The sequence below is a fragment of the Euprymna scolopes genome, chromosome 43, assembly GCF_053919585.1.
Source record: "Euprymna scolopes isolate OS-2025 chromosome 43, ASM5391958v1, whole genome shotgun sequence".
NCBI lineage: Eukaryota > Metazoa > Mollusca > Cephalopoda > Sepiida > Sepiolidae > Euprymna > Euprymna scolopes.
Window position 1 is genome coordinate 9,958,762 of NC_136524.1, and position 26,839 is coordinate 9,985,600.

General features: G+C 32.7%; 1 protein-coding gene across 1 annotated transcript in view; it reads right to left on the bottom strand.

The window, feature by feature from the left end:
* LOC145268178 (uncharacterized) overlaps positions 1–26,839 on the bottom strand; it is a 135,194-nt gene that overhangs the window by 55,954 nt on the left and 52,401 nt on the right. Inside the window, exons 3-5 of the mRNA XM_080123394.1 lie at positions 6,625–6,749; positions 5,613–5,691; positions 3,677–3,816 (exon numbers count right to left, since the gene is read on the bottom strand). Coding sequence (XP_079979520.1) covers positions 3,677–3,816; positions 5,613–5,691; positions 6,625–6,749 — 344 coding nt within the window. The remainder of the gene's footprint in view (positions 1–3,676; positions 3,817–5,612; positions 5,692–6,624; positions 6,750–26,839) is intronic.

A 26,839-nucleotide genomic window follows, 5' to 3' on the forward strand; every position in this document is an offset into this window, starting at 1 on the left:
ATTTAGCAGAACGGAAACCATATTGTGTGTTACTAAGAAAGATGGTTATATATCCCCAGTGGAAAGATCTTACTTTATAACAAAAAGTGAAGCCTATCATGCCTTGACAGAGTACAAAATAGACTTCGTGGTTTAGTGGGGGATGCCCTTTTATCTACCCTGCAACCCCTCTCCCACAGAAGAGACGTTGCGAGCCTATCCTTGTTTTATCGTTATTTTCATGGTAGGTGCTCGTCTGAACTCCAATCCCTGGTCCCCCCCCCCGCCAAACTTTCACAAAAAACACCCGTCTAGCTGAATCCACTGTGAAAAATTTCCCCACTCTATATCTGTGCCTAAATCAAAACGTGGATTTCATGAGCAAAGCTTCTTTCTTAGAACTGCACGCCTGTGGAACTCTGTTCCGTCTGCCTGCTTCCCTCCGGGCTACAACTTGGATGTCTTCAAGTCTAATGTTAACAAATTCCTAATGAACCGCCCCCCTAATTAAACACTTCATAAAATCTCCTCACTAACGTGATGTACTTGCAATAACCCTTATCCCTGAGTGGCTTCCGGGCCTTGATAAATGGTGATCACTGTGTAAAAAAAAAAAAAAGAAAAAAAAAAAAAACTGAACTTTTTCCTGCCCAGATGTGGCAACAGTACTCCATCCTTGGACGTACCTGGCTCCTATATAGATAGAGAATTGCATCAGCAGTGAAATATCTACTGGATCGATAGAAGGCCTCCCCAAGACGAGAGTCATTCATTTTAATTGATGCCAGATGGGGTTCATAACTTTGATGATGTAAAGATAGAAGCTAGGTTTTAGATGCATTAAAAGTAACCAGCCACTCCTTTCCCCATTGTACAACGTGATCAAGATCAGAAGAGAGAGAATCGGAGAGAACTTGGTCGTTTACTGTCTTAGATGTTCTACCATAGATGGTAGTGTCATCAGCTATCAATATTTCTTAATATATCAATATTACCGCTTAAATTTTACCGCTTATACAGGAATAGATTCAACAACAAATGACAATGAACAATTAAAACATGTACCTATTCCTGAATATATATATATATATATATATATATATATATATATATATGATTACTTCATCTAATCACATAAATTAATATAAGAAAATTGCCATATAATTTTTCATAACTTACTACTATATACATGTGTGTGTGTGTGTGTGTGTGTGTGTGTGTGTGTGTGTGTGTGTGTGTGTGTGTGTGTAGTGTGTGTTTGTGGTTACAGGTATGCAAGATTAAAAACCAATAAATATAATAAGTCATTGACAGTATTCAATAAAAAGAGCAGATATTTCATTTACATACGACGATAACAGTGCTATCATTTTCATATTTTGACCGAAACGATAAAAAATAAATTTTATGTATTATTTAGCAATTAATGATATAAATATTTAATTTTCAACCAATTTTTTTTTTTTGAGTAGAACAAAGTGCACCCAGCATAAAATAAATCTAAGGTAATTTTTAGATTCAATTTAAATTTCATTTTCATACTTAATTTTGCAAAGTTTATAAAAAGTACATTTTGAAAATTGATAAATTTCAAATTAAACCTTGTACCTTTATTTTTAAATTCAATAAAAAAAACATTTTGTTTAACCATTTTTATGGCTTGCAAGAAATGTTTTTCTAACTCATTTTGTAAGATTATATTTTACTTAATTTTTTAAAAATTTAATCCAAAGAAAAAAATGAAGTTGAAATTAGTTTTTGTTTCACTATTCTACTTGGTCGAAAAAATAAAGTCTTTTTTTTTAATAAAAAATTGATTAAAATCTTATATAAAACAAAAAAGTAAGAAAGAAAATATTTGCAATTAAATCTACTTTTCTGTCTTTCCACCTCCCTTCTTTAGTTCTATTTCTCCTATTTACCTTTATTTTATTCCTATTTAGGTTATTGAGCACTATCCAATTCTTGTACCTAAATTTTTAGTTCATTTTCCCTTTTGTATCTTTCTTTTTCTAGTGAATAAAAAATTTAATATCCTAAAAATTAACAAGAGAATTGGACTCAGCATCTACCAAGTTCCAAGTGGTCTACAATATTATTGCAGGCACCTGGGACATCTATGGAATTGGGCACAATATTATGCAGCAAATAATATTTACCGAGTGATTTACTGTATCAATAATTTATTGCTCTAGTGTTTGTTTCAGATTATTGACCGGGGGACAAAAAAAAAAAAAAAAAAAATAATAATAAAAAAAACAATATTAAAAAACGTGTGCTTAACATATTTCTGTTAAAACTTATTTCTTTATCTGTCATTATCCTGGAAAATTTATTTTAAAACAAAGTTTATGTACCACTTTCAAGCAAAATATAATAAATAAACAAAAGCAATTTCATAAGTGAGCAGTGAAAAAATATAAAAGTCATGACGTCTCGAAAACGTTACTGAAAGCCTGAATTTAGAGGCATCAAATGCACTACTAAAACCAAGATTCTACCCCCTTAGAAGAGAAATTATTGGTTTCATTTTCCATAATTTTAGCATTTATACTAATTTCGACATGATAAGTAAATAGACAATAATGTCTTCGCCCGAAATGCATTGGTTTAGAAAAAATCATCAATCTACACAAGCACCCTATATTTTCTTATGATTTATCTTCCATAATTTTTAAAATGAATGCTAATTTCGAGATGACAATTAAGTATGTAACAATGTTTTCACCTTAAATGCGTTTTTTCTTGTAATTATTTTTCTTTTGATCGGTTTTTTATAATTTTTGGAATTTATACTAATTTCGACATGGCAAGTAAGGACATAATAATCTTTTCACGTGAAATGCGTTAGTTTAAAAGATCCTTCGTGCACACAAGCACCCTATATTTTTTGTAATTATTTTTCTATTGATTCATTTTCTTTAATTTCTGGATTGTATACTAATTTCGACATGATAATTAAGGACGTATTAATATTTTCACCTGAAATGGTGAAAACATACACCTTATATTTTTTCGTAATTATTTTTTCATTGATTTATTTTCCATAATTTTTGGAATTTATACAAATTTCAACATGATACGTGAGTAGATATTAATGTTTTCATCTGAAATACGTTTGTTTAAAATAGCCCTAAGCTACATTTCTTTTAATTATTTTTCTATCATTTTTGGAATTTATACTAATTTCGACATGACACATAAATAGGTAATAATGTTTTCACTGGAAATGTGTTAGCTTAAAAGATTTCTAATCTACAGAAGTGCATTAGTTTGTCTGTCTTGTTCTTGCAAAACCTTTTGCAGGACCTTGTTGTTCTGGAGCACCATCAGTTTAGAAACGCTGATTTCTGCTGTGCTTAAAAGAATGCCTTGCAATATATCCACGCTCCCAGGGCATTCTATTCAGCAACACAGTATTCGCGTCCTGCTGCTATCTTTTTGCAGATTGTTTCAATCAACAATTATTTTATTATTGACACTCCACCAGATTTGTTTTTCCCGATCAAGTGGCCTGACTTCAATAAAGTATTATTTCATTTTTAATAATCAACCATGTTATGTTGTTTTCTTCTGGCCAGGTGCGTGTCTATGCTAAGTGCACCTACTCCTATCATATGCGCTTTTCAGTACACCTGGTCTGAGTATTTATCAGGTTTAGATTATGATAGAAAAAGATGCAAATGTAATACATTACCTTTACCGTCAAAATCATAACCATCACCATGGTCTTTGACAACAAATTTGATCATTATATCTGCATTATTATTTGTCGATTGTCTAAACTCCAACGGACTCACATCACTCCAGAATCTGAAAGCTTTTGCTAATTCACTTCTGAATAAAAAAAAGAAGACAATTTCTGTTATTAGGATTATTCATTTATTGTTCACTTTTTGTAGCTTTTAACAAATATCCTTAAAAAGACCCCCCCCCCCCAAATAATAGGAGCTCTTAAAGAAACCGAATTGTACAAACACATTAAATTATCTATATATTAATATGATAGCGCATGTGTGCTTTTGTGTGTCACACTTACATCCGGGTCGTTTAATTGTTATGTTCTTCTATTTGCTGTCATAATAATTTTACCAAGAATTTTCATAATTTTGGTTTCAGTTTCGACTATAGCTGATGGCACTTAAATCATCTATTTTTTATATAAATAATTTTATCAAGAAGTTTTGCTTTTGGTTTCGATTATGGCTGAAAGAACTCAAATTATATATATATATATATATATATATATATATATATATATATATATATATATATATATATATATATATATATATATATATATATATATATATATATATATATATATATATATATATATATATATATATATATATATATATATATATATATATTTTTTCATAAGTTTTTATTTCGGTTTCAATTCAAGCTAATACACCCAAGTCATATGGATATATTTTTTTTTTTATTTTTGAAATCGCAACTTTATTAACATATAAAAATCGATAGAACATTAACTCTATAATAATATATACGAAATCTGCAAGAATTAAAAAATTAAAAAAGCGTACTTTACGACCGGGTTTTACCGGGCGTTCGTGCTAGCTTAGATAAATACTTTCGCAGTTTTAACAAAAACGCTACAATAATATCAGAGCGTCTTTATTTACACTGAATATTTACAGTATTGCTCACATCAATATATTACATATGAATAAGACCCCTGTGGAATTTCCACATGGGGCGAGTTCATTATATATATATATATATATATATATATATATATATATATATATATATATATATATATATATATATATATATATATATATATATATATATATATATATATATATGATAAAATACTTTATGCATGTTTGAATTGCTATGTGAACTCTTTCACAAATCCAATTACTGATAGAACACAAAATTTGGTACTTCTGCATTACACGGATAGCATCATTTTTTGGCGCATTTCATTAAACTGTCGTCAGGTGGTGCTTCTCTTCATTAAAATTGTTTATTAATTTAAAAATAAGAAAATTATAATGCATAATATATATAACTTAGTTGACCCGTCAACATGTGCCACAAAAAAATTAAAACTATATTTTGTTACAGTGACAATTTTATTTTAATTCAAAAAATGTTTCCTAAAAAAAGAACAAGTACCAATTTTACAATTATATATTGATACATTTAATTAAAAAAAATATTTTATTAAAATTATTAAATTGTTCGGACAAAAATCAAATTTTACTTTAATGTAAAAATGTTTTTAGGGAAAAAATCCAATGTTGTTTTTATTACAAAATTGTTTTATTAAAAATATATTTTCTTACGCAGACTTTTAAAACAAATGTTTTTACAATTATATATTGATACATTTTTATACAATAAATTTTTTGGTTTTCAAATATTTTCGAATTCGGGAAAAATCTCGTCTGAATTTTATTTGCCGTGTTATTTGACCAAGAAAAATTAGAGTTATCGCTCGTCCGCGTAATGCAGAAGTGCCCAAAATTTATTATTATTGTATATTGAGACTCTGTGCTATTTTGAAAAAGTAAAGAGTTTTTCTCTTGCGATCACAACATATGGTACGTTTTAGTAATTAGTATCTGATAGCAAAACAAATTTTAATGAAATCTTACCTCTGGACATCTTCTGGAATATCTTTTGTGTACTTAGTTATTTGATATGTGAGGTCAGTTTTCCCCCATTTTGATGGACCTACAAGAATGTGTTATAAAATTGAGAATAAGGTAAAATCAAAGTTAAAAAAGCAAAAGCAAATATGGAGTAGAATGTATAAACAAAAGAAAGCTTGCTATAAATCATAAGTTAAAACTAAGTAAAAAACCTTAACATTAATTTATTCCTTTGTACGTTTGTAAAGCATTATACACTCGTGATCATCGTCAGACACCCAGACTCTTCATCGCTTTATCGCCTTTGAACTCAGACGCCGATTTTTTTAGTTGTTTATATATATATATATATATATATATATATATATATATATATATATATATATATATATATATATATATATATATATAGTAATTTATAAAATATATATGGCGATTAAGCTACACTTAAGCCTGGAGAGCCCTAGAGTGGATGAAACGCGGAATATTCAGTGTAGCTTAATCGCCATATATATTTTATAAATTACTAACTAGCTCTACCTACGTATTGAGCACTTTTGAAGTAAATACTTAAAGTTTATGCATAAATCTATACTTTCATATATTAATTTTATGTGAGTAAATGAAGTAGTTATATATATATATATATATATATATATATATATATATATATGTTGAATAGGAAAACTAGTGGTTACACATATGCAAATATGTTTCAGTAACCACCCTGGTAGGAGAAATCACATCATCAGGCCAAGGTCAGGGTGGTCACTGAAACATATTTGCATATGTGTAGCCACTAGTTTTCCTATTCAACATATCTATATTGCTCTGTCTAAACATTTTAACATAACGGATCCTAGACAACGTAAGGTCTGTGCAGCTAGTGTTTTAATGTTTTTTTTCTTCCAATATGTAAAAACATTACAGTTTTCGGTTTTAAACTTCAATGATGATTTACATTTAGAAAGTCATACATTTATCCAATATGTGATAGAGGAAATATGTTATTTACCCAATTTGTAATTCTTTGGGCGGTTTTGTATATCTTTCATTCCACATCTTGGTAGCTTCATTTTTGCTTCTGTTTTCTCATCAATGACTCCTGTTTGTGGCAAGTTAGCAAATCTCTGAAAAGCTCTGTAATTATACAAATAAGTTTTTAAAATTTTAATTTTTTTTTTTTGTTTTAATCATCCCAAGCAAGGTATACTTCTACTGAATCATAAGGAGCTACTGTGATTAGGAGCTGGATTTATAGGGGGGTATCTAAGTGGGGAGTTGTATAAAAAGATGTTTATTGACATTACATTAGAATTTATGCATTGCAAAATGGTTACAGAAACGCGAAAGAGTCAAATGCCTAATCTATTAAATCCAACATTGATGAGCAAAAGCTCGGTTCCTATGAGCTTTGGAGAATAAAAAAGAACAAGGTCCAGAATATATATAAGACTTCTATTCCAGCCATCATTATTGAACCAGACGTGATCTTCTCAGCATCAGATAAAGCCAATATTTTGCAACAAAAAAAACCCAGCATCTATAAATCTGTCAAGTCATTTTGCATGAAAATATACAATTGTAATTAGCCTTTATCCTTATAAACCTGTGCCGGACTCAGCTGTTTGAATCTGATAAATCTAGAAGCTAGCAATCACCTCAGCAAATGTAATTTTTTTTGCTACAAATAATGTGAACTTCGTTCTACAAAATGATCAACTCTTTAATGATCTTTAACAATCTTTAATGATCTTTAAAAATCGTTCACAATTTTTAAAACCTTTAACGGCGAATTTTCCAAGTGTTCTAATCAGGAGAATGTATAAACTGAGATTTTATAGTGGCACAAGCTATGAGGAAGGAAATATAAAAATAAAAAACACAAACTGATCCTGTGCCTGATGAAAACGTATATTATTAAAACTAAGTTGGATTTAAATAAATATTTATTGAAAAAACAATGCATCGTATTGGTTTCTTAAATTTATAAATTATAATTTAAATTCAAACAACGCTTACATTGAGGAAAAAAATCTCTAATTTTTAATAGAAATTGATCCATACAAGACATGAAGCCACTTAATGTAAGGATCTAACAAAAATGAAAGATGATTATCGCAAAGACAAGAGATGTTTATTGACTTTAGTCTTGAAAAAAAAAAAAAGAGGTTAGAAGTAGAGAGAAAACAGCCCGCAGGAAAAGAGCTCCACAAGCTCGTGATTCTTGAAAAGAAGCAACTGGAATAGAAAGCTATATTAGAATGAAGTATTAAAGCAGCGAATTGATGAAGACCACTAGAAAAAGGAGTCAAACGAGCCAGAATAAAACAGAAGGGAATAGATGAGATAACCCTAACCCGAACACATGCCATAAGAGTATTCATAGGAAAGACTGAGACTAACAACATCACGCATGTGAGAGAAAGGTTGCAGTGAATAAAAAAGGGTGGAGCTAATCAAAATACAGGTACATTTCTGCACCTGATCAAGAACCCTCAAATGAGATAGCGATTCACCATCCCAAAAATGACAACAATACTCCATACATGGTCTGACAGTAGATTTGTAGAGATAGAGAATAGCCTCAAGTGTGAGAAGGTGTTTTGAGCGATATAGAGAACCAACTTTATGTGAACCAGAAAGAGCAATTAATCTGTTAAAATACTACTAGTGAGAAGGTCTAACAGAATAAATACTATTTATTAACAACTAGCGGTGAGATCCGACATTGCTCGGGATTGAATGAGGATCCACAAATATTCCACTCTTCCAATACTTTTATTGTCATCGAAATCAGTGAAATCGACCTTTTTTAATCAAACCGATTGATTTTCTGCTCTAGTCGGGAACCCACCACCATGCAACAGGAGAAAGCTTCACATGTCTCCCCGCAATGACTTAGTCCATAATACATTGTAGTTTATATTGCACTGTAAGGAACCTATAGTTGATTTCATAAAATCAATTTTATATTTTATATTATATTACATTATATTACATTATATTATAATATTATATTATATTACATTATATTATATTATATTATAATATTACATTATATTATATTATATTATGTTATATTACATTATATTATATTATATTACATTATATTATATTACATTATATAATATTATATTATATTATATTATAATATTACATTATATTATATTATATTATGTTATATTACATTATATTATATTATATTACATTATATTATATTATATTATGTTATATTACATTATATTATATTATATTACATTATATTATATTACATTATATTATATTACATTATATTATATTATATTACATTATATTATATTATAATATTACATTATATTATATTATAATATTACATTATATTATATTATAATATTACATTATATTATATTATATTATATTACATTATATTATATTACATAATATTATATTATATTACATTATATTATAATATTATATTATATTACATTATATTATATTATATTATAATATTACATTATATTATATTACATTATATTATATTACATTATATTATATTATATTACATTATATTATATTATATTATAATATTACATTATATTATATTATATTATAATATTACATTATATTATATTATATTATATTACATTATATTATATTATATTACATAATATTATATTACATTATATTATATTATAATATATTACATTACATTATATTATATTATAATATTACATTACATTATATTATAATATTACATTATATTATATTATAATATTACATTACATTACATTATATTATATTATAATATTACATTACATTATATTATATAATATTACATTATATTATATTACATTATAATATTACATTATATTACATTATAATATTACATTACATTATATTACATTATAACATTACATTATATTATATTATATTATAATATTACAGCTTGCATTAAAGGTGAATACAAACGTTAAGTATCATTGTTCAATTGTTTTTTTTTACAGAAACATTAATTTCACTTTCCCATCTTTTTAAAGGACCTACTGTTAATTTTATATGCCGGGTCCTTCTGCTTGTGCGGTGATATAAATGTTAGGCTGTATCAGAGTGTTAACTTTGGTCAAAATCTGATTGTGCCTTTTTTAATAAGTTGTTTTCGATTATCGATATTTATCAGAGGCATACCGATACAAACCCTGTCTAAGAACACTCCCAGGTACATAAAGTACATTTGTCTAAAATTTAAAAAAATAATTGGGCCAGTCATTTCGGAACAAACTCTCCCCCCCCCTCTCTCTCACACACACACACACACACACACACACACACACACACACACACACACACACACACACACACACACACACACACACACACACACACACACAAAGTGCCTTTTATATATTAGTATAGATATATCATATATGTATTTTCTGTTACAGGAAAAAAAATAATTAAAGTCATTTTAAAAGTCCTTAAAACATGATAATATCCAAGGAGCATCTCAGAAACATAAAGCTTTATGAGTTTGACAAACACAACTCTGCAGCTGAAGCAGTATATCCGCTTAATTTAATGGGGAAAGGGAAGGAAAAAGTATGCAGACGACAGTTCAGACAATCCCGAAATAAAAATTTTCTTTTTGAAGAAAAAGGCTGATCAGCAACTCCAGGGAGGTGATAGTTCACAAGCGGTTAAAAACACGGATTGGCAACCTGGGTGTGCCAAACTGAATCCAATTTTTTCCACAGAAGCATTTGCATTTAGGGATGTTAGCAACCTTAACATGGTCTCTCCTGTAATTACACGATGCCTTTCTAGAAAGAATTCTAACTGGAAAGATATTATTCTTTTTTTATTTAAAAAAATTTTTTTTTTTTTACATTTTCACCCCAAACAAGGCACATTGCCACTTTGGTGTAGCGGGCTACTATCAGGGACATGAGCTACTGGGATACTATGTAGGGAGTTGGGCAGCAAGATGTCGGTTCACGTTACACTTGAACTTCTGCATGTCAGTACAGTTGCGGAAGCAGGGACCTGGAATGGAATTCCAAAGTCTAGTGGTTCTGGGGAAGAAACTACTGGAGTAGAAAGCTCTCTTAGATCTAGGGATCTTTACTGTGTAGGGGTGGGATTGTACTGCTTGTCGGGTTTGTCGAGGGTATTTATGTCATGGGGGCACAAGTGCTTGAAGTTCGTCAGAGCATTCACCATTAAAATACTTGTAGAACAGGCAGAGGGATGCAACATTTCATCGGTGGGACAGAAGCTGAAGTTCAGATGACAGTTCAGGACCTATCAGGTTGGAGACTCTCTTTTGGACCTTGTCTAGGAGTGAGAGACTAGTAGCAGATGCACCAGCCCATATATGAAAACAGTACTCCATACATGGGTGAATGGTGGCCTTATAGAGGTACAGGATACTTTTGGGCGTTAGTAGCTTTCTAGCACGGTAGAGAGAGCCTGCCATCCTCGCAGCGGTCCTGGTAATGCTCTCAATGTAATTGTTCCAGCTCATGTTTCCTGTGAGCGTTAGGCCAAGGAGTTAAAAAAGAAGTACTTTCAGTTAATGAATCTTTGGCCATTGCTATTGGCGGTAGAGAAGGTTTCTTGTAATTATTGAAGGAAACAAATTTAGTCTTGGCAGCATTGAATGTGACCATCCATTTATGTCCCCATTCCACTACAGATTGGAAGTCATTCTCTAGTGTTTCTGCCATTTCCCTAGATATGTATTCATTTATTTTCCTGTCGCGCCTGTTATAGAGTGTGGGGTCATCAGCATAGGCATCCATCTAAGAGGCAATTTTGTCAGGGAGGTCATTTATGAATAGCAGGAATAATAGAGGTCGAAGGATAGACCCTTGAGGCACTCCCGCATTTATATCATATTGTTTAGATGTACGACCGTCGAGGACAACCTGAATTTTTCTCTTATCTAAGAAGGATTTAATTATGTCAAGTATTCGTCCAGTGATACCGTATGATCTGATTTTCCAGTGAAGACCTTCATGCCATACCCTGTCAAAAGCCTTAGATATATCTAGAGCTACCGCTCTACCCTCCCCTGCTTTGTCCTGTGAATGGTATATACATTCAGAGATTACAGTTAGGATATCTGCTGTAGAACGGGCTTGCCTAAATCCATATTGTTGGTCGGTAAGAAATTTAGCATCTGTAGTGATGGACTAGAGCTTGATTAATTATGGATTCAAATATTTTGGCGAAAAGTGGGAGGTGGCTAATGGGGCGATAATTTAATGGGTCAGTTCTTTCACCAGAATTCTTAAAAACTGGTACTACAGAAGCAGTTTTCCAGCAGTTTGGAAAGCAATTTTCACGCTGTCATTAACTTTTATCACCACCCAATTACACTGGGTTAATTTATTTATTAATATACTTGTTTTGCTTATCACTCGACGGATTATTATAATAATCTATTATATTAACACATTTTATTCACGATTAAAAAAAATATTTTTCTTATTTAATAAAAACGCACAGATTATTTATTTGTAATTTTCACATAACTTTAGAAGCATTAAATACACAAATCAAGGACATGTTATATAAATCTTAATGGCTAATAGTGTTACACTATTTTTTTTACACTTTCGTGCCTCCATACATCACATTTGGTTTTATCATATAGGATGAATTGAGAATTTTGGAACTGTAAAAACTGTAACTATTAAAACCTTATTTTTTCCTGGTTCAACATTATTAGGCTGTCAGAAGATATCAGCTTCTTAACATTGATAGTGTTTTTCTTTTCTTTTTTTTTTGCAAAACTCAATCATGTTCTGCAAAGCGAAAAACAAAAATAACAATTCTTATCTACAAAACAAAACAACTAAACCAAACATTATGAATAGATATTTGAAAACAAAAAGAACTTGAAGCATAAATCCCCCCCCCCCAAAAAAAAATTACTGGATTTTACATTAAATAACCTGAAAATGTTGATATGCCGTAAAACAAAACGACCAACGCAAACGCCATGAGTCCCATAACTTCACCCACGCACCAGGCGACTTTTCTTTTAACCAGTCACTTTCGCCCGATTTGTGAGAAAAACAAACTAATAAAAACGGCATTCAGACAGTTAACTTAAAAAGCAACCAACAAAAGTTTAAAAAAAGAACTTAGGTAAGAATACAAACGACATAAAAACTAATGAATTATGTTTTCAAAGATTTATTACCATTTCAAACTCTTTATCATCTAAAATTATATGGATAACAATTTAAAAGCAAACAACAAAAAAAGGTTATTTTCAGGCTTGATAAACAATACTTTAAATATTTAAATAAAACGTAAATTTACTGAAAACGGACATAAATATCAATGTTCGCTTTTAAGCTTCCACATTCACAGTTTCATTTTTTTTTCTTTGCATTGGGGTTTGACAATAATATTGTGGGGTCCATGTTGTCACCGAAATCATATGAAAAGTAAGAAAAACGTTTTATTTGCTTTCCTATATAATTTGACAATTAAAGCAACACAATATGTTATATAATAAAATTTTAATTTAACGTTTATACATACATTATCATCTTCAGACCCATTTTTAAAAGTTGGAATTACTTAATCACCAAAGAAGCACAGTAAAAAAAAATAATTTTAATAATTTAATCTAATCTCACTATTATGTTAAACACGGAATTCAAACTAAAATACACTTTCTTGACCTTCAAGCAAGGATCAAGTGAAGATGAAAATACCTGAGTACCTGAGAAGAACAAGGAAACTTTTAGAAACAAAAGTATACTGTAGGAATTGAATTGAAGGAATAAGCATCTGGGCAGTATCGTTAATAAGGTACTCTGGACCATTCATAGGCTGAACCAAAGAATAACTTAGGTATCTTGGTCAGAAAACGAAGAAACTAATGACTATGCACAATACATTACATCCAAACAGACGATGCTGACTGACTGTATATGAAAATGAACAAATGAGAAAGAGCGCTAATAAACATAGAAGATTGAGTAGAAAGCACAAAAAAGACTTGGAAAAATACATGAGCCACACAGACAGATTGATCGCCACAGTGAGAGACACCATCAAGAAGAACACGACAGGAAACGATGCAACCTGAAGCAAAAAGACAAGCAAAGCAAAGTGGGAAAAGGAAGCACTACATGGACGATTCATAAGAATGACAAAAGAAGAGAATTATGAAAACATCTGAATATGGCCAAGAAAAAGGCATATGAACAGAGAAACAGAATCTCTACTGACAGCTGCACAGAACAACGCGATTAGAATGAGCCACATTAAAGCTAAAATGGGTAAAGCACAGGAAAACAATAAATATAGACACTGTGAACAAAGAAACAAAACGATAAACCACATAATAAGTGAATGCAACAAAGGAATATAAGAACAGACATAATTGCATGAGGACAGGAGTGCACTAGGAACTGTAGTGGAAACAGAAAACTACAAAATCCTTTCGGACATGGGAGTACAAACAGATAAATTCATTCTAGCTAGAAGTCCAGACATCATAAAAATTAACAAAAAAGAAAGAATATGTTAAATTGTAGATTTTGCTGTTCTGTCAGATCACAGGGTGAGGATCAAAGAGACAGGAAAACAAAACAGAGAACTGAAAGGAATATGGAACCTGAAAAAAATCGATATAATACCAATAATTGTGGGAGAATTAGGAACAGTCCCCAAAAACTTTGAAAAAAGACTAGGCATTCGCCTTCGGGTCAAGATCAAAGTCTAGTATCTGTTCTTCAGATGCCGCATTTCAATATCTTGTTCTCTGTCAGTGGAGGAGAAATCCTTCACGACTGAGACAATTTTTATTTTTGTTCCTTTTCTCCATGTTAAAAAACGACCCTGGTGTCTAACTCTGCCCCGTGGGGAGGCATTGTAAATAGGGACTAGGAGAAATCAGAGTTAAGAGGAGGGCTCAGATCATGCAACATACAGCAATGCTGAAATCTTGAGGAAAACCTGTGCAGACTCTAATCTACATGAGTGACAAAAACAAAGATGCAATCAAGAAAACTGACACTACAAAAGTGTAAAATTGTTAATTGATCTCCACCCCCCCCATCATTTAAAAAAAAAAAATTGTAGTGTCAATATCGACTGACATCACACCAAACCGTTGAGAAGAGTAAAAGTGGATGAAATAATAATAATGATAATAATAATAATAATAATAACAAAAATAACAATTTTACTAACAATAATAATAATAGCAATAACATGATTACAATAACAATAATTACTATAACAATAATAAGAATAACACTATTAATAATAACAATAATAATAGTACCAATGATAATAACAATTATAATAACAATAATAACAACAACAATAATAACAATAATAATGATAATGATAACAAAAATAATAACAATAATAATAACAATAATAATAATAATAATAATAATAACAATAATAACACTTTTACTTACAATAATAATTATAACAACAACAACAACAACAACAACAACAACAACAACAACAACAACAATAATTCTGATTTCGTTTATCTACGTCTCCCTGAAAAGAGATGGGATTCATTTCCAGAGGACTTCCCTCAATCCAGGTTCCAAACCAGGAGCATCAAAGATCAGGGGTTTTCCTAAGGCTGTTGGTGGTACAATAGCAGAGGTCTGAAGGCCACCTAAAACATTGGGGATTCGTAGTTTTTTTAATTGTCCTTCCAGACGACTTCATACTACTCCTAGCATATTATTATTATTATTATTATTATTATTATTATTATTATTACAATAATAATAGTAATAATAATAGTAATAATAATAATAATAATAATAATAATAATACCACCACCACAGATTAATTTGAATACTGCAAATAAAACCAAAACAGAATATGATCACAGGGAATAAAAAACCGACACCACAAAATGCTAACTATGTCTACTGCCTCTAAAAAAATAGTGGTATCTACAGAGAGAGAGAGAGAGAGAGAGAGAGAGAGAGAGAGAGAGAGAGAGAGAGAGAGAGAGAGAGAGAGAGAAACTACTAACCAGACTTCCACTGAAAAATTACAGAGAGCACTGGTGCCTTGGGGAGGCTTTTTGGCACTCAAAACCCAGCAAGAGAGCAAAAATGGCTGTTGTGATAATGTGAAGTCATCTGCACTGGTTATCAAGAGAGGTGGAGAACACTGAAAATCTGAGGAACACCACAAGTTATTGCCAATAGCTGATTGCTAGTGATGGTCTGTGTGAGAACTCAGAGTGAATGGATAATCATAATAACAATAATGATAATCATAATAATAATAATGATAATCATAATAATAATAATCATAATCATAATAATAATAATATAGGATTCAGAGGTTGGCGTAGGAGTTTTTGAGTTTCTCAATTTTTTGTAGGCAATGCTTGGACATGTGTCCTGCTAGTATATAATATATAAATGTAATGCCATTAAATTTCAAATAATTAAAGTCAGGAGTGAATTTATGGGATTAATAATCAAGTGTTAGCTACTTCCTGGTGCTAACACTTGATTTCTATATGGGATGCCCGAGTGTTCAATCCGAGTGTTCGATCAAGATTACCCCCTACTTCTCAAATTTTGAGTTGTTAAAAATGTGAAAAACATCAAATTTCCTCAATTGACCAATGAACTATTTTATATTTTTATTGTATTTTGTTTTTGGTTTGGCCACATTCCAAGATAAGAATTCATCTGGTTTGCTGGATTTCTAAACTATTTATAAGTAGCAGGACCCGTAGAAATTCAACAGAATGAGTAAAATATTTAATCAACAAATATGTTTTGATAAAGCTGATAGTTTTCTGGATAGCACTAAAAATTAGTTTTTTAGACAGAAAAACAATAACATGCAGCAAATTCCATTATTAACGTATAAAAATAGTGTTCATTATATTTAAAATATAGAACTGACCCAAATAAGATAAATTAATAAGTACTAATAAATACTCAGAAAATAATATTGTGCTACATAGTTCAATACAAATAATAAAATCATATTGTAAGAGACAATTTTTAATTTACTCCTTCAGTCTGTTGATAGATAATGTTCTTTTTTTTTTTGCCCTGTATCTTTCAAATGTTCCCATTTTTACATAACATTTCGCTGATTGCTTTCTTCAGTGAAGAATTGCTGCACAAAGAAATTACTACAAATTTCTCGCTCTATTACAACAACGATCATATATTATTATAATGATATTCGAAAATGAAAGTTACATCAAAGGGAGATCACTCTCATATTCTTACCCAGGCTTACCAGATCGACCTTTTTAAAGCTAAATTTTGTAAAGTTGGCCTTTTTAAAAGCAGTTTGGCCTTCAAAAATTGTATTTGGCCTTTTTAAAAGCGTAACGTACAAACTAACTAAGAAAGGAACACGCAGAATATTATGTAGATGCTATTATCAGCTGAAAATGTGAATAATTAGATTCATAAGCTATTAGAAAAATCCTTTAGGATAACTTACGAAACTAAGGCTATGTACCTCATAGTTATACAAAATAGTTGTTCCTATTTACTTGCCTCCCCACAAAGGCAGATTTATACAAAAGGTCGGTTTTTAATGTGGGAAAATCCAGTTCCCTATAAAGGCACACTCTGGATAGGAACAAAAATAAAAGTTGTCTCAGTTATGAAGGACCTCTCCTCCACCAACCAAGGAGAGAAAAAGTAAAGTGAAGCATCAGAACAGATACAGATACTACACTGTGATCTTGTCTCGAAGATTCAAATGAATGTTTTTGCCATTTTTCATTTTTTTATGAGGCTATCTTGTACTTCTGCTTGCACTTGTCGTGTGTAATCTGTGGTTTTGCAGGGTAGCATGGAGTGAGTGCGCCTGAAAAAGAATCTTTGTGTTGGTGAGCTGTGCATCCCAGGTGTGGCAGCATTACGCCATTCCAGTATGACTTTCCACGTGTCCGTGCCTTCTTTTGTCGATTTCTTTATCATGTTTTTCATTAATTTCACTGCTGCTTCGGCCCATCCATTCGATTGATGGTGGTGAGGACTAGAAGTTATGTGTTCGATGTCCCATGATTCCAGAAATGTACGGAAGTCACTGCTCGTGTAGTTAGTCGCATTGTTAGTTATCATTGTTGCTGGTGCGCCATGTGCAGCGAAGATGGGCTTTGAGCATTTTGACGAGGGAGTTCCCACTTAGGTCTGGGAGCAGGCCGACCTCCACAAAATCAGCGTATATGTCAACCAATACCACAAAGTATTTACCATTTAGTTCAAAGCAGTCACTGACCACACACTGCCAGGAGTGTACTGGTATTGGGTGGGTCATCAGAGGTTGTTGTTGAGGTTGGGTCAGTTGACAAGTTTCACACCTTCGGACTGCCTTGGTAATCTCTGCATGCATTCGTGGCCAGAACATTATGTCGCGGGCTGTGTTCAGTGTGTACTGAATGCCCAGGTGAGATTTGTGTGCTCTGGTGATCATCTCAGGTCTGAGTTTGGTTGGAATGATAAGTTGTGTGCCTCGGTATGCTAGACCATTTTCAGAACACAGTTCGTCACAGTACAGCCAGTATTCTCTAATGTTTAGTGGGTTGTCGTTTTTGTCCTCAGGCCAGCCTTTTTTTGTGATCTTTATTAGTGTTTGTAGTGTTGTGTCATGACTGGTCTCTTCCCGACTCTGTTAGAGGTGGTGGTCTGTGACAAAGAGGCTGTCTTCTATATTGATGCTTTTCAAGTCTCTTGTGAGTTCCTGTTCTTGTTGGAATATGGTGCAATTATCTTCTGTTGTGGCTTTAACAGTAGGTAGTGACACATGAGACCGCGTATTGTTAATGTATATTTGGGGTCCTGGCTTGTATTTCATGTCTAAGGAGTATTTTTGGAGTCCTAGCCGCATCTGCTGGAGTCTCTTTAAGCTCACATGAATGGGTTTCGCGAGTATCGTCTCCACTGGTTTATTGTCAGATAATACTTTGATTTTTTCTTTGCCGAGAATGTATTGTTCAAAACGTTCTGCAGTGAATATGATGGTAAGATACTCTTTCTCAATCTGGGCAGAGTTTCACTCAGTTTTTGTGAGTGCGCGGAATGCATATGCTACAGGATGTCTTTCCTGTATTAGGGTTGCCCCAAGGCCAACTTCTGAGCTGTCACATTCAAGTGAGACCTCCATGCTAAGGCATAGTAGGGCATTGCATCTCTGATATTGTTTTCACTTTATCCGAATCCGTTGCCAACCCTTGTGCACTGGAAGTATGTCCCATACAGCTAATAGAGGTTTTTTTAATTGAATTTATTAGGGTTCAGCTTTTCTCCTTTTTGTGGCACCTTTTCAGAAGTGCCATAAGGGCAGCATCATGGCTTTTTTCAGCTTCTGCATCACTGTTACGGAACCCGTAGAGTATGGTGTCGTCTGGTATCACTTGCATGTTATGGCGTTCTTCGAAACAGCAGTCGTCATCGCTGTTGAGGGGTTGAGCCGATTTCAAATGGCATTCAAAGCCACCATATCCTTTTTTTTTTAATTTTTTAATTACATTTTCACCCCAAACAAAGCACATTGCCACTTTGGTGTAGGGGGCAACAACTACTGGAGTACTATGTAGGGATTTGGGCAGCAAGATGTCGGTTCACGTTGCACTTGAACTTTTGCATGTCAGTACAGTTGGGGAAGCAGGGACCTGGTATGGAATTCCAAAGTCTAACGGTTCTGGGGAAGAAACTACTGGAGTAGAAAGATCTTTTACATCTAAGGATCTCTACAGTGTGGGGATGGGATTTTGCAGCCTGTCGGGTCTGTCGAGGGTGTTCACGTCATGGGGGCACAAGTGCTTGCAGTTTGTTAGAGCATTCACCATTAAAATACTTGTAGAACAGGCAGAGGGATGCAACGTTTCATTGATGGGACAGAGGCTGAAGCTTAGATGCCAGTTCAGGGCCTATCAGATTTGCGACTCTCAAGGAGCGAGAGACTAGTAGCCGATGCACCAGCCTAAATATGACAGCAATACTCCATACATGGGCGAATGGTTGCCTTATAGAGATACAGGATACTTTCGGGTGTTAGTAGTTTTCTAGCACGGTAGAGAGAGCCCACCTTCCTTGCAGTGGCCCTGGCAATGCCCTCGATGTAGTTGTTCCAACTCATGTTTACTGTAAACGTTAGGCCAAGGAGTTTGAAAGACGTACTCTCAGATAAAGAGTCGTTGGCCATTGCTATAGGTGGTAGAGAAGGGTTCTTGTAATTATTGAATGAAACTAGTTTAGTCTTGGCGGCATTGAACGTGACCATCCATTTTTGTCCCCATCCCACTACAGATTGGAAGTCATCCTCCAGTGTTTCTGCCATTTCTTTAGATATGTGTTCATTTGTTTTTCTGTTGTGCCTGTTATAGAGTGTGGTGTCATCAGCATATATACCCATCTCAGAGGAAATTTTGTCGGGGAGGTCATTTATGAATATCAGGAACAGTAGAGGTCCAAGGATAGACCCCTGGGGCACTCCCGCATTTATATCATATTGTTTAGATGTACGACCGTTGAGGACAACCTGGATTTTTATCTTATCTAAGAAGGATTTAATTATGTTAAGTATTCTACCAGTGATACCGTATGATCTAATTTTCTTGAGGAGACCCTTATGCCATACCCTGTCAAATGCCTTAGATATATCTAGAGCTACCACTCTGCCCTCCCCCGCTTTGTCCAGTGAATGGTATATACGTTCAGAGATTACAGGTAGGATGTCTGCTGTGGAACGGGCTTGTCTAAATCCATATTGATGGTCGGTCAGAAGTTTAGCATCTGTAAGGTGCTGGACTAGAGCATGGTTAATTAAGCTCTCAAATATTTTGGCAAAAAGTGGGAGGAGGCTAATAGGGCGATAATTTAATGGGTCAGTTCTTTCGCCAGAATTCTTGAATACTGGTACTACAGAAGCAGTTTTCCAACAGCTCGGAAAGCAAGATTCAGTAAGGCATTTGTTGTAGAGTTTGGAGAGAACTGGAGCTACTTCGGCTGAGCACTTTTTTAATAGCACAGCTGGGATGAGGTCGGGTCCACATGCTTTGGAAGTGTCAAGGTTTTTTATGATAGCATGCACCTGAGCAGGGGTGATTTTCAGATCGTCTAGTGTGGCGTCTGTCCACATAGGAAATTCAGGTAGGGGGTGTTTGGAAGGGTCCAGTGTGGAGTTTGAGGCAAGCATGTTAGCCTTTTTGGTTGCTGAGCAAACAACCTTGTGATTGTTGGTTAGTGGGGGAATTGTTGATTGCCCATTATTTACTACACTGTTGTAGATTTTCCAGAAGTCACGAGTTCCTAGTTTTTGTGCTTCGATGCGTTTTTTAGTGGTTTCGGTAAATTCTCTCTTAGCTGTCGCTATTTCTTTCTTAACGTTACTTCTAGCTTCTATGTACTTCTGCCTGTTTGAACTGGACTTATGTCGGTTAAATCTGCGGTATGCATGCTGCCTTTGAACAATGGCAGTTGCGCAAGTCGAAGTAAACCATTGGGGAGAGTGGGGCTTGCTATAAAATTTCCGCATGGGAACATGCGCTTCGATTGCAGTTTTGTTCAGTGGTCTCGTTTGGCACTGTTTAGCAGGAAGAGAAAAAATATTTCCCCATGGGGCATCTCTGATAAGATCTCTGATGGCTTCCCAGTCAGCCTTTTTATAATATCCTGCCGAAAGGGGTCCAGCATGCCGTTAAATATGGGGATGGCTCATCTAGAACAACCTTAAGGGAGCTATCTTTGGCATCTACAACTGAGAAGAGTCTGATATTCTTCAATTTTGTTGCAATTTCCTCGACTGTTGGCGTTGCCAAGTTTTTTTTTTTTACTCCAATTTAAGAAGCAGAGATACTTGGCAAGGACTATTTGCTTAGGCTTGACATTTGGGTCAATTTCAATTTTACATTCGCCTGGTAGCCTTCTCAGTCCAGAGAAAATGTTGCTGTAGTTGCTGAGTATTTCTTCTTTTGTGATTGACTTTGCCTCTTTTTTACTTCATTCAGCTGTCGCACACATTCTGTGTTACAAGCTATGAACTTCAGTGCAGAGCTAACCCGTCCAGAAAGTAATGATTATTATTCCATTCACTTTACAGAGTGTTATTGAGCCCAAGGGTTGAAGTACATACAGCTTCAACTTTGTGAGAGACGGTTGTAGCAGTGCTTTAGTAATGCGTTTGTAGTCAGCAAAGGCCAAGGTACTGCAGCTGGCCCCTGTGTCGATTTGGAATTTGCATAAGGTTTTTGTGCTGTCTCCCGAGGTGGATACACAGACGTTTGCGATCTATGAGTTTTGTCAGGCCATAGATGCTTTCATCACTGTTGACTGCTTCTGTTTCCATGTAGCACACCTTTGTAGTTCATTGTGTTGTGGATTTATTTGGCTGTTGTGATGGGGCAGGCTGCACCTGTGATTAGCATACTCTGGCAATATGGTTCGGCTTTAAGCATATAGCACACATGAGTCCATAAGCCTGACACTTTCCTTTGTTATGGCTCTGTCCACAGAATTTACAGTCCTTTATGAATTCTCGTGGTTTTTTCTTATCTCCCTTGGTGTAATGAATAGTTTCTGTTGGGTTATTCAGTTTGCCGAGCTGTTGTTCAGCCTGTTCGGTGCTCTTACAAATGTCTATCCCCTGGTCTAGGGTGAGTCAAGATTCACGGATAGCCTTGCCCGAACATTATTATTACTAGTGCCTGTTACTATTCGTTCACACAGTAGCTCATTCTCAAGGGTACCATAGTCACATAATTTTGAGTAAGTGTCTTAGTTTGATCAAATATGCGTCAAAGTTTTCACCCTGTTCCTGTGTACAGGAATTAAACATATACCATTGGTATATGATGTTCTGTTTGGGTTCAAAGTCAATCCTTTCAAAATTGTTTGTGTGTCTGCTCGTTCCTCTTCTGACATTGGCAGGTTTTTGTATATTTGCAGACATTTCGTGCTGATTAGCAAAAGAAGTGTGCCTACCTGCTTTTTCCCCAATTTCCGTCGCGGTCATGTAGTTCTCCCATGTTAGTTTGAAAAGCACCCAGTTTTCTTGCAAATCGCCATCCATTTCCATTTTTGTTGGCGGTGGAATTGCATATGCCATGTTTATTGATGAATAAGTTTTGTCAAAATTCTGAGCTTGTTTAAATCCATGTGGTCCAATAAATGTCTCTTCCATATGGACATGAGGGTGCACATAAAACTAGAGTCTGGAATATTAGACTCTCTGGGTTTTGCTGAACATTTTACTGAGTATATATGTGTAGTTCTAAAGAGGAAAATGAGAAAAATCCCACTGACACCATGTTAAGTAGCGAGAAGCAGAGAGAACACAAAGCCGTAGTTGTGTTACAAAAATGTTGCTGCTTTATTGCCAGAAAAATGGTGGCCTGTGAAGCTAGTCGTGTTTTCACATGCACAGTTTCACAAGAGGTTCTAGCCTTCGTTGTAGCCATAGCTACATACTTCATAACAGTAAAAATTCTTTGAAAGATAAATATTAGTTTTCTGGGTCGATTTAAAAAATAATTAATAAAGTTAAATAAAAAAAAACTCCACCTTGTTTGTACAAAAAATAGCTTAATTAGCTTAATTAATTTCAACCGAAAGAAAACAAAGTTCTCGCCACATGAATTATACAAAAGCACAAAATCTCAGACAGTTGAAAGGCTGTCTGAAAATGACGTTAGACAGTTAAAGGGAGGTAGGGATGATGTTGTTTTTCTCTCTCCCAGCCGTGCATCCGTACATTCCTATCGTGAACGTTTGTCTAATTTTTACCATTTTTTAATTTAATTATTTTTCTATGTTTCTGCTTTTCAATTAAAAAATAAGTTTTATTTTTCAAGATTATATATAAATTATATTTCGCCGAAAGTTTCATATTTATGCAAGCAAGGAAAATATTAGAATGGTACATATAAAAATTATTTGAAACCTGTAATTAAAAAAAAAAAAAGTAAAAATATTTTTTTGCAATCATAATTTTTTTCGTGTGAAAATATCAAATAAACAATGCTTAATTCAATGATAATATCAGTAGTTCGATAAATTAATTTCCTTGGAGTTATATCGAATTCATTAATATAGGCACCGCCAAAACGGGGGCGGGGGATAAGTACTTTTTGACGGACCGTCTTTTTAAAAATGTACCAAAAATTAGGTAATTATCCAATCAATACGAAATTTTCAGCGATTATTAAGAGAAGAATGAACTTTATAACAGTGCACTTATTTTTCATAAACAATATTTATATATATATATTTTTTGCTTACAACCCCCCCCCTTGTTTTGAGGGGGTTCCAAATATGCTTTAAATAATCATCTGAAACTGAACAAAACATATTATGTTGTTGTAAGGGACGGGATTATAGATTAAAAAAAACAAAAACAAAAAAAAACTTGTTTGCATACCTTATTTTGATGTCTGAATATCAAAACTTCGATTGTATTTAATTATAATTGAGTTTTGAAGTGTGAAATTCGGTAAATATGTTAAGTAAAATAATTAATTTAAGTTAAGCAAAACAAAACAAAATTTTTAAAAAAATATTTATACGAAAAAAGCCATTTTAAAATCTTTGATAAATAAATTAACAATTTCTTTTTAGCGAGCCGAATAATGCATGATTGCATGACCATTATTAAACAGAGCATGCTTTGAAGAATCGATACAAAAAAAAAAAATATTGTGCCCTTTGTGTTAAAAATATCATTATTTTTTCGATCAAGTTTGGAAACGTTTGCCGCCTTTCGACTACGGTGGACCAAAGGCGCTGAAATAATTTTTTTTATTCTGCTTTAAATTGCCCCCCTCCCCATTTTGGAGAGCCTGGCCCCCACACACATACACATTAGAAACCAAACTCATACAAATGGTCACCCATCTGGTACTGGCCAGCCTCAGCGTTAATAATACATTGAAATTTTCGTCACTGAAAAATAAGTTTTTTTTGGCTTTTTGGTCTTCCGTAGTTTGCTTTTTATCAAGCACAAATGTAAACAGTAATCAAATCGACTCGAAGTAACTAGTTGCCTATATGAATAAGTGGAATTATTTGAAATCCAGATACTTATATTATAATATTTTTGCATATTCTCATAGAAAATCACCCTAAATCTTAGTTAGACAAGAAATAAACAAATTAATTCTTTCAAAAACCTTCTTTTTTTTTTTTTTTTTAACTATTTATATATGTTTTTTGGGCAAAACAAAAAACGCCAATTGTTAACTTTTGGGGAAAATTTAATTAAAAATAGTAGAAAAAGTTTTACATTATTCTGCTTTCTATATGATAAAATTCAGGATTTTATCTTTCTGGAAAAAAAAGTTACTCAGAAATAAATGTAATTTCGTTTTAAAAAACAACAACTTGATTTTTCGGCCATTTTTGGCGGTGCCTACATTAATACAGACTTTAGGAGCTTCTGTCGTAATGTTTCTGTAAAAATTAAATTTATTTTTAATTGTTACAATTTACGATGCTTTATTTTCATTAAAAAAAAAAGCAAAAATAAATTCATGTACTTTTTTTTTTTTTTTACTACTGAAAACCATCACGTTAGTAAAGGTATTTTTTGTTTAAACAAAATAATACATTTCCACTAAGATTTAAGTAATAATGTGTTCATTATAATCCGTGATCATTATTTGATAAATGAAAATTTCATTAAAATTGGTTAATTTCCTGATTTTTGGTGGGTGAATTTTTTTAGAAACGGATGGGAGGGGGGGGGGCAAAATGTTTATGCATTTTGAGCATCGGCATTCATTTTGCACGTACCTATATCTAATCTCGTACATTATAAAATCTACGAAGAATTAAATAAAATATTAAATAATAATCCAGACATTTAATTCAATTTGCAATCTTGCTTCCCAGTATAACAATAATTATAAGTATGATAAAATTTAATAGAATTTATTGACATTACTCACGGTAAGAGTTAAGGCACCGCCAAAAATGGCCGCAAAATCAAGTTGTTGTTGTTTTTTAAAACTAAATTACATTTATTACAATCCATTATTTCTGAGTAACTTTTTTTTTCCAGAAAGATAAAACCCTGAATTTTATCATATAGAAAACAGAATAATGTAAAACTTTTTCTACTATTTTTAATTCAATTTTAAATGTTAAATTTTCCCAAAAAGTTAACAATTGATATTTTTTGTCTTGCACAAATAACGTACTTAAATATTTAAAAAAAAAGGGTTTTTGAAATAATTTATTTATTCATTTATTGTCTAACTAAGATTTAGGATGATTTTCTAAGAGAATATGCAAAAATATTATAATATAAGTACCTGAATTTCAAATAATTCCACTTATTCATATAGGTAACCAGACATTTCGCGTCGCCGTAGAGTTCAGATCGACTCTGTTTACGTTTTCTTTTGATTGAGACGAAAACTATGGAAGACCAAACAGGCCAAAAAAACTTATTTTTCAGTGACGAAAATTTCAATGTATTATTAAGCTGAGGCTGGCCAGTACCAGATGGGTGACCATTTGTATGAGTTTGGTTTTTAATGTGTATGTGTGTGGGGGCCAGGCTCCCCAAAATGGGGGGGGAGGGGGCAATTTAAAGCAGAATAAAAAAAAATTATTTCAGCGCGTTTGGTCCACCGTAGTCGAAAGGCGGCAAACGTTTTCAAACGAGATCGAAAAAAATGGTGCTATTTTTAACACAAAGGGCACAATATTTATCGAATTTTTTTTTTTTGTATCGATTATTCAAAGCATGCTCTGTTTAATAATGGTCATGCATTATTCGGCTCGCTAAAAAAAATTGTTAATTTATTTATCAAAAATTTTAAAATGGCTTTTTTCGTATAAATATAAAAAAATTTTTTTTTTGTTTTGCTTAACTTAAATTAATTATTTTACTTAACATATTCACCGAATTTCACACTTCAAAACTCAAAAGCGGGATAATTAAACACAATCGAAGTTCTGATATTCAGACGTCAAAATAAGGTATGCAAACAATGTTTTTTTGTTTGTTTTTTTTTTAATCTATAATTCTGTCCCTTACAACAACACAATATGTTTTGTTCAGTTTCAGATGATTATTTTAAGCATATTTGTTCCCACTTCAAAACAAGGGGGGGTTTTGTAAGCAAAAAAAAATATATATATAAATATCGTTTATGAAAAATAAGTACACTGTTATAAAGTTCATTCTTCTCCTAATAATCGCTGAAAATTTCGTATTGATCGGATAATTACCTGATTTTTGGTAGATTTTTAAAAAGA